Here is a 10,245-nt window from a genome sequence, read left to right as displayed (position 1 = left end):
GAATCGAATGGAAGAAAGCAAAGCACTCTTTAGGACAATTATCACATATCCATGGTTCCAGAACTCTTCAGTCATTCTGTTCTTAAATAAGAAAGATCTCTTAGAGGAGAAAATTATGTACTCCCATCTAGTTGATTATTTTCCAGAATACGATGGTAAGTATAATAACATCAGATCTCATGTTCTGTTTACAGTGCAGTAGCGACAAATTGTAATAGCTGTGTCCAAATGCTAGACAGATAGATCCTTCGTTATATTTTGCGCTTTGAAGGAAAAAGAAAGGTACTTTGCAATTTTTAATCATCTGAATGTTTAAAATACAATTGAACTTGTGGGATTTTTTTAAACTGCTAGGATTTCATTTTCTGCTGTAATTGTGGGTAGGATGGCAGAACTTTTCACAGGAAGTGCTTGACTTTTAAATTAGTATTGTCATATTAGCAGTGAACTGCATTCTGTCCTTTTTCATAAGTTGGGGTAAGGGTTTAACTGAAGTATAAAAGCTAAAAAATAAAAATAAAAATGCATTCCTCACTTCTACTGTACTTTCAGAAAGTTCTCCTGAGGTAAAAAGGAAAGTTTTTTCAGGTAACTGATTTGAGGTCTTCATAATAGAGAAAAATCAAACTCGTATAATAAGAGGTCCAAAGAATTAAATGCTCCTATTTAAAAAAAATAAAATAAAATCTGTTTTAGCAGATCTGAAAGCTGAATAAAAAATTAAAACTCCCTTGTTCATATATGGAAACTAATAATAGGAAAAATGTAAATTTTGTTTCCTGTTTAAAGGGAAGGAAACAATAAACAGCCTGCAGGATCAGACTGTATTATTTATGAGTCAGTGTGAGTTTAGTTTCATAGTGTTGTGCAGAGGAGAAGTGGCAGTTCAATAGAAATATGCTTGTTCTTCTGAGTTTAATTTGTATGACAGGTTCCCTAGAGATCATCATGAAGGTGTAAAGACTGTACGGTCTACTGTGTTATTACCACTTAAGTGACAACAAAGCCTGTGTTAAAACGCTTGTGCAGAAAAAAACAGACAAAACTCAACCACTCAGCTCAGAGAAACCCTGTTTCTCCTGTCCTTTCCTATTGGTGAGGGGAGAAAAAAAAAAGATTATGGACTGGTAGGGCTGTTGAAGTCAAGACTTGAAAGTCTTCAAGAGTCTTCATCTCCTAATTCTGCAGGTCTTGCTGGACTTAACTCCATAGACAAAGGTTATTGTTTGATTTGATTTCTTCTGGTGGCAGGGTGGGGTCTGTGGCTTTCAGAGGTCACCATGTGGTCCCCTTGTCTGTCTCAGCACACTGAAGATGTGGGAGGTGGGATGATCTGTGGAAGAGATCAGAATTAGGTATTTTTTAGCTGAATCGCTCTTCCCATTGCTTTTTCTGCACAAGGGAGAAGGTAACATAGGAATAAGAACTGCTAGGCAGGGTGGCAAATTGGACTGATTAAATTAAGCTAAGCAGTTCTGCTGCATGGTGTATTTTAACAGTATGGGGAGGGGGACTGAGGCGACCCCAAGAAGACATCCCTGCATGGCTAGTACTGGAAGACTGACTAACAGGCTGGAGTGCAGAGCTGGGAGAAGGAGAGAGGACAGAGACAAAGATGGGCCTAGCTGGGAGGAAATGAAGAGAAAATATTGGTGTAATACTTCCTGTATAGATTTTGAATGTATCACATAGAGACACTCTTTGAAAACTGCTGATCAGGGAGCAGTGAACCAGAAACCTACTGGTTTATATGGCAGTTCTTTTCCAGGTTTCCATATTGTTTAGATCACTACCACTCTGCAGTCTAAATTTAACATTGACTCATTCAATTTTTTTTCTAAATTGCTGAATTCATCAACATCCTTTCAAACCTCAGTTTTCCGTACTTCATCTACACTCAAACAAAAATTTAAATTACATGATAGTCAGTAGACATGTGATTAGGTAAGCAAATCTGGATATAGCCTTTGAATAGTGCATAGATTTCAATAGTGAATATATTTTGAAAGCGTACTGTGTCTAGCTACTATGAATGTCTAGCTACTGCTTAACAAAATACTAGGAAGTTGTTGAAAATAGTAAGTGGTTTAATTTGAAGAAATCATTGTCTTTGAAAGTCTGAAGAGTTTTGCAAATATTGCAAATTTATTCATGGCACTGTGAGACTTAATGCTGCTGCTGTGTATAGAGTATGGGTCACCAATCCAAATGCTACGACCCTGTTGTGGTTTAGAAGGTGTAGAACTGTTGAACAGTTCTCTGTCCTGCTTCAGGTCTGTTTAGACCCCTAAATCTCAGGAAATGTGTCATCTGTATATATGTATGTATGTACATATATATTCCTGTGCATACAGCCATATATTGCAGAATCTTGCCCTGCCTCCACATGGATTTGCAGCACACCAGAAAGTATGTGAATTCTTTTCAGTGCATTCCCTACCTACATTCAATAGACTTATCCAAATGGGGAATGTTAGCAACTGTAAGCTTGAAGTATGAATACTCCACACACCACCTGAGAGACCCACTTCAGGGCAGGTGTGCCCCTCCAAAAATACGCAGGCAAGTGCTAACCTCCGAAGTACAGATTTCGTAAGTACTGAAGGACAGAGCTGCATGTAACAGCTGAGCACTGGTATTGCCATGTAACCATGAGGAGGATGCAGCAGCACAGAAAGTATGTTCAAATACTGAATCCACTTGAAGAAAACTGACTTTCTTTTCTTAATTATCAGGACCACAACGGGATGCACAAGCAGCACGGGAGTTCATCCTGAAGATGTTCGTGGATCTGAATCCAGACAGTGACAAAATTATCTACTCCCACTTCACATGTGCTACAGACACAGAGAATATCCGCTTCGTCTTTGCTGCTGTCAAGGACACGATTCTACAGTTAAACCTGAAGGAGTACAACCTGGTCTAACTGTGCCTAGGAGGCCCTCCAAAACCAACTTTGCGTGATTGAAGATATACAAGAGGGACTGTATTATCTGTGAAAACAATTTGCATAATACTAATTTATTGCCGGCCTGGACTCTGTGAATGTCCACAGAGTTTGTAGTTAATATTATGATTTTATTTAAACTATATGGAGGAAAAACAAAAGATGCTGAAGTACATTCACAGCACATTTCCTCATTTTTTAGGCAAAACCTTGTGACTCAATGTGTTTTAAATTCTCAGTCGTACATTTTCAAAGGATAGCAGTTTTTTGCTATTGAAACAAAATCAAGCTGGTTTCCTCTTTCCCTGACCCTTTCTCTCTCCTCCTCCTCCCCCCCTTATCTTTTACAAGGTACAATGGCCTTTTTTTTCCCAGTTGCATTCCTGGGTGAAATATTTTCTGCTGAGTGGTTTGGTCAGGAAAATACCATCATCAGAATTTAAGTCATCAGTTATTCTAAATTTACAGTATGTACTTTCTCTGAAGGATAAAAAGTATTGATACTGTGATTTTTAAATTCTTTACTTGAGTGTCTTCATTCTGTCTTACTTTTGAGACTAGAGTATTGGGATTGCAAAATAGAGTTACAATTATCTAAGAATATTAAATTTAACCATATTTTCACAGTTTGGAACGATGCACAGAAGACAGTAATGAAATAATTAAGACACAACCTGGGATGTATGTGGAATATGTTCGAATCTCTTTTTAATTGCCATGTGCCATTTTTTTCTTTCTTCCTTTATTCACAAATGCCAAATAGAAATGTCATAGACACTACATTTTCCCCAGTGGCTACAGCCTGAAACAGTGGTGGGTTTTTTTTCAGTTGTGTGGAGGTTTTTTTCTTAAGTTAGAGCTTTTAAAGTGTTCTTTTTCCACAGTAGAAATTTTGTTGTTGTTGTATAAAATAATGTTGCCAAATCTGGCTTTTTATAAAACCAATGCTCTTGAAACATAAGATACTGATTGAAATGCCAAACTGCTGATGGGTTGGGAACTGACCTGTTTGAGTCAACTGCCAAATGATAAACAAACACAGTTTCAGCTCATATGTTCCCTTTTTTAGAAAGTGTTACATTTTCTAATGCCAAAACCAACAGTGTGAATGAATACGCTATGAGGTGCACCATGCACACATATGTGGTCTATTAAAGACAGTTTAGATCTCTACTTATGTCAGATATGACATGAGATTGTTTTCTGTAACAATATCGAGGCACCTTCAGTTGTGTAACAAGAAATTATTGATGAGAGATCACGTTCAGGAACCTTCCTTGATAAGGTAGCTTGTTAACTAACTGATTCACAGACATCTGATAGGCTAATGAAAAACAGCCTCTCTCAACATTTTTAGAAAAGATTAATTAATGTAAATGAAACAGTGAGAAAATAATTCTTGAAAATTAAATGTGCAATTTTTTAACAACAAAAATGCAGCACACATTGGTGAGCCTTTATTCTGCAGCTTAGGTTGAAAGGTGTTTTTTGACCAGGTGCATGATTGATAGCAAGCTATAGAAAACATGCAGTTGGATTGATTATCTGCAATGCCAAGTAGCACTAGAGTGCAGTTAACACAGAAATTACTGCTGTCTCATAGCAGCAGATGGGAGTTGGAAAAAAGAATGGCTTATTAGCTGATTACCAAAATTAATGAGATGTTTTTCATCCTTAACCCTCCCAACTCCAAAACAACAATAATAAGAACAGTTGCTATTTTTTGCTCCCTCTTAAAACACCTTGTAATTTAAAACTGGTTGTAGGTATAGTGCAATTATGAATGCTATATCATTGTACATACATCTATATATATATATATGGCAGCATCCATATTGGCTTTGTAATCATTAATTTTTGGCAAATTGAATGTGCTGTATTGATATGTATCTATGTAATTGTATTGTATGTCTTATAGCTAATTCACATTTTAAATAATGTTATTTTATTTACTTTTTTAAGAGAGAAGAATGTAAATTTTGTCAGTTTATTTCTGACTAGGGATTTGTTGTTTTTTATTTACAAAACAAAAAAAAATTACTATAGTACAGAGCGGTACTAGCATCGTGCTCTATAAAATCATGTGCACATTCCTGAACAGAAGTAAATGGGAGGCATCCAGGCAGAGGCCATTCACATTCAAAGTAATGCTAACATCTTGTCAGGGCTTTATGCAGGTGTAGAAACCAGTTGTATTAGAAGAACTTATGCCATTATAAGCCTTTAAATATAAATGTAATTAATAATAATTTATATTTGGCAGATTCATGTTAGGTTACTCTTACTTTTCTGATAAGTTTTATTAGAAAAGTAATTTAGAGATACTTCATTGTACGTAAGTACTAATGAGTATATGCTGTTGCCCTAAAAATACCATAAAAAAATACAGAACATGAGATCAATCTAAGTCTTTCAGAAACTGCAGAAAGCTTATATATAACAATAACAACCAAAAAGTCACTATTGTTAATAAGGAGTTGAAGCATTTTATTTAATAAAGCTAAAGCAGGTAGATCTAGGTTATAAAAAGTGACACTGACATTCTGAATAGGGGATCAGAGCACTGACTTTTACACACACCATAACAAAATTGAATTTTGCTATAAATGCAACACAGCTTCTGTTTTCACAGTTCCACTGCTGATAATATACCTTCTTATAACCTGGGAATACAATCCCCATGCTGGATTCAGTGCTATAAATGGAACTGTAGCCAAAAAAAGAAAAGAAACAAAACACACAAAAAACCAACCAAAACCAAAAACACAGACAGTGGTGTCTAGCAAAGGTTTGGGTTTCTTTGGTTTTTTTAAAATTTGTTTTGTTTTCTTATGGGATATTGGGTGGGGGAGAAGGAAATGTTCTGAGTTTTGTATAAAACAAAACAAAATTTTACTCATGCTTTATAGTTATATTGTGATTGCAAAAGTTTTCAAGAGTGTGTGCCACTGGGCTACTTCTGGTATATTTTAGGTAAGTTGAACCTGTGGCAATGTTTAGATCATTTCAGCATGTTCTGAAAAAAAACAATAAATATTCGGCATGCCAAGGCAAGCTTTACATAAATCACCTAACACAGCATTGCAGTGTGACAGTTTACAAAAACTTTTCCTTTTTAAATGACACAGCTGTTCCCACTTGCAGTATATTCTGTTGTGGTGGTGGTAGTGGTGGTGTTGCTGTTGTTTTAATTGGTGGTTTCTACTATGCCTTATAGTGCTTGAGTCCAGAAGTTTGTGCCTCTAACATTAAGCTGAAGGCAAAAACATCAAGAGAGAAACCCTTTTAACTTTGCCAAAATTACATTATTTCTTTGAATGTCATAAATGGGGGAAGAAGGAAGGAAAACATCTTGGGAACCTGTGTATTCTAGATGTTCACTAGCACAAGAAAGCTGTAATACATGTTTTACAGAAACCTTAAACTTGCCTTTTTCACAAATTAACTGGCACTGTCCATATATAGGATGATGCAGCTATAAGGGCATTTTACTTTTTATAATTCAGACTCTTTTGATTGTCGAGGTGTATGGACTGCGATTTTTAATCATACTGCCACATGATTGTGAATCACTTTTTAAAGTTTGAAAGTGGAGAAGAGACATTTTATGCTGAGTTTCAGTCAGAATTGACTGCATGATTTGCAAAAACTCTAAATGGGGGGAAAAGGGCTGCATATAAAGACACTGCTAGACTCCCAGCCTTTGATTTTAAGGTGCAGAAGACTTTCAAATTACTCAACCTCATTACCTTTTCTTTCCTTGTTACACATTCTTCACAAAAGGATGAAATACTGGGAGAAAATAAAAACATGTTAAGCCACCTGAAAAAATAAAATTTAGCCAATTAATTTATTATATGTGCTGCTGTTCTTGGAGCTCTGTGCATGGTTGTCCTGCAGACTATTATGTTAGTGAACTAATGAAGTGTGCACAGCGTATTAACAAGTCCTACAAATTACCTACCTCTAGCTAAGAGACCAGTAAAGTAAATACACTTTGGAGAGACCATCATAAGTTAGGGAATTAAAATGTGCTGGCGCAGGTGATTAACTATGGTATTTTAGAAATTTACATTTTTGTAAATACGGTCCCTCTTTTAACATAAACCACGAATTAGAAAATTTAATACACATTAAACAAATAAAGCCATCTGTCCCTGTCCAGTCTGTTGAGTAGAGATCTTGCAAAACCATATATTTAGTTTGAGTAGAGGAGCTACTGATACTTCCTCTTTTTTGGCTTTTGGTTACCCATAATGTTTTATCAATCAAACCAAAAACGTTTCTACATAGTCAACAACGCATGGAGCGTCACTATTTAGATAGTTAAAGGGATTTTACTGTAAGTTTCACTCAAGGGAAGAAAGGAATGGAGGGCAATTTTTGAAGGTAGTATGAAAAATATAAAGTCAGCTGGAATCCATTTTACCATAAATCTGTTGGTTTGGGGTTTTTTCCTCTCAAAATACAGTCTAAGCTGAAGTCTGTCGCTGGATTCCTCATTTACCATGCTGCAGGAAATCCGTGTTTGACCAATTGGGGTTTTTTTTTGAGGGGCTGTCAGATACATTTTTAAACTTGCAGTATTTAAAAATAAAGATCATATTTGCTGTTCTTAAAGTGTCAATTAAATGCATGTATTGTGTGTTGTTTGAGGGACATAAATAGTTTTTTGGGGAAAAAAACTAATATTGTACAGTTCCTGCCCTTCAAAAATGTTGCTGGTTAAAAATACAATATTTTTGGCCATAACTTTGTACTATAGTATCTTCATTCCTTGAAATTAAGCTTTTCTGAAATACTATTTGGGCTTACTGTTCTCCCCAGATGCTTCTTATTATGATAAATGTTGGGTAGATGTATTATTCCTTTATTACTTTTTAATTAATATGCTCTGTCATCATTGTCTAAATACTAAAGTTTCCAGAATTTCTTTATGACAGCCAGAAAGTTCAAAACATTTAAGGTTTGTAACAGTGGAGAAAGTCATATGACAGTGTTATTAAGGGGAGGTGGGATTTGGCATGTGTACAATAGAAACTTAGAAGCATGAGGGAAAATAATAGCCTAATAAGTAATATCTCAGTAGTAGAAAACTTTCAGAGGTTGCAGACAGCAAGGTGAATTTCTTAAGCATTTTGGCTGTTTGCAATGGTACTGCAAAAGCAGACTGTTTTCTTCGATCTTTTTGTTCACCTGTGTGGTGACAGGAGTAACCGAGAGGTGCCTATAGGTTGCTTTTCAGGAGCCTGTCTCCTATGTGATCAACAACCAGTGGATCTCAAGTCTTAATTACTGAAGAGACAGAAATTCAGGCCATTTGCAAAAATTAGTTTATTCTCTATTATGTGATCACAACAGTTTAAGTAAGATTCTTGTCCAAATGGTTTGCCTAAGCAAGGACTTCAGTCAGTGTTTCCTGATTTTTCTTTCCTGTTGCAGAATGTAAGGGAGAGGGATCAGTGGGGAAGGATTTATTTTATCTTTATGTCTCAGTGAAGATAACGTCAACAAAAATACAGTGTTAAGTGGTGATATTTAGATACGTGAAATAGATGTAGAAACTGTATCTGTGTGATAAATTGTGCATAGTTGTGATAAAACCTTGCATCACATACTATGATCGTATCACCCAGTTGCCAACCGCTTCGTAGGATACTGTTCCAAACACTTAGAGTATTTGTAGACTGACACAAAACACACAGTTGCCATCTCCTCAGGAGCACATCTGGTATCAGTATCTGGTGTCAAGGCAGCTGACCCTCTCTCGTAGCTCATTGCTACAAAAGGACCTGCTCTTAAGACCTCCTCAGTTCCAGCTTCGTAGCTGCATGGGGGTTTTCCATCCCCATGTGCCAGCCCTGCCCAACTGGCCAGCCAGTAAACTAGGTGAAAAACCCCACGATATTGCTCTTCTTGCTCAGCTGGTTTAGTAGTCTAGTTTTCATGGGTTTCAGTCAGTTTAGCTAATGAACAGTTTGGCAAGTGCTAAGCTGACTAAGCGGAAGTAGAATTGCGTGGCCAGAAGGCTTAGAAAAGAAAGCACGAACATTCCCCTCCCTTTAAAACCTAGGCCTGAACAGCACGTAGTCTCCAAAGCCTTCATTTTATGCACTTCATGGGCTGTTAGGTATTCTGGCTTGGAAGATTTGCTCTTTTCAATTTGAAAGGTCTTGATTTCATTTTTATCCTGGAAAAACATAATGATAGGACAAGGAGAACTTTTCTGCTCCCCATTAAGAGTAAACAATTCGTGTATACATGGACTAGACCCATCTGTAGTCAGACTAAAGCCAACAAGTCACACTTGGTGTTAGGGGTGGAGAAATATAAGAACTGGGCTTTCATTCATTCACAGGAAAAAAAAAAAAGTAGTTCTTGTGCATTTCCAGTAAGATCTTAAAAATAAAATATTTTCCATCTTGAGGTATTTAAAATGCTGTGTCACTGTGCATGACATTCAAGGTTGACTGTGTCCTTGTCCAAGGCACTTTTCCTTCTCCATTCACACTTGTCTATCACACTGAGTAATTGCTTCCTGCCATTTAAAGAAAATATTTTTACAATACTGCTTTATGAATGTACACTCTGGAATACTTTCTGATCCTTGTGAATTAAATGTAAATTGGTCTGCTAAAACTGAACAATTGATGAAGTGTAATACATCTGAAGAAGACCGCACTTTTTGCTTAATCTTATTTCATGTTCCTCCTGCCATCTTATTCTGATTATTTTTCTGTACCTTTCCTTTATCCTGTTTGCCATAAAGAGAAGGTTGCTTGATGTATCAGATTCAGTTCTGATAATCATTACAGAATTGACAATACTGGTTGAATTAAAGACAAATTGCAAATAAGAATAGCTTCAGAAAGTTCCTGTAACTGGGGGCAGATCCAATTAGCCTGTGGACAGGCATTTCAGAAAACAAAACTATATAGTTGTAATACAGTCAACTGAAGGATATAGGTTAACATGGGCCAAACTGGGCCAAAATACCCATTTAAATATGTTATTTCACATTGTCAATGGAGAACTGTGTTTGCTTTTTTTTCCTACAGTCCTATATGAGGTGGTTAATGCAATGATCAGACTGGCACTCAACTGAAGAGATGCATTAATTCGACCATAAGTTCAAATGTATTCTTGCAGAGATAAGTTATTGCATAAGATTACTTTATATGATGCTAACAAAAAAAGGCAACTTGCATGCAGTCAATATTTAATATATTGCACTTTTATACATTTATTATAAAGAGGAATCTCTCTCCCTAAAAATAAAATTCCATTTATCTCAAGAT

The 10,245-nt window shown here is 36.2% G+C and overlaps 1 protein-coding gene across 2 annotated transcripts in view; it reads left to right on the top strand.

The window, feature by feature from the left end:
- LOC308056329 (guanine nucleotide-binding protein G(q) subunit alpha) overlaps positions 1-7,703 on the top strand; it is a 133,324-nt gene extending 125,621 nt beyond the window's left edge. For both annotated transcript variants that reach the window (XM_080371522.1, XM_080371521.1), the window contains 2 exons: positions 2-155; positions 2,736-7,703. In XM_080371522.1, the coding sequence (XP_080227648.1) occupies positions 2-155; positions 2,736-2,926 (345 nt within the window). In that variant the 3' untranslated portion in view covers positions 2,927-7,703. The remainder of the gene's footprint in view (position 1; positions 156-2,735) is intronic.
- Positions 7,704-10,245: the final 2,542 nt, after the last annotated feature.

Source organism: Falco punctatus (assembly GCF_963210335.1).
Source record: "Falco punctatus genome assembly, chromosome: Z".
NCBI lineage: Eukaryota > Metazoa > Chordata > Aves > Falconiformes > Falconidae > Falco > Falco punctatus.
The sequence above is the reverse complement of the archived record's forward strand: the minus strand, read 5'-3'. Positions and strand labels throughout refer to the sequence as shown.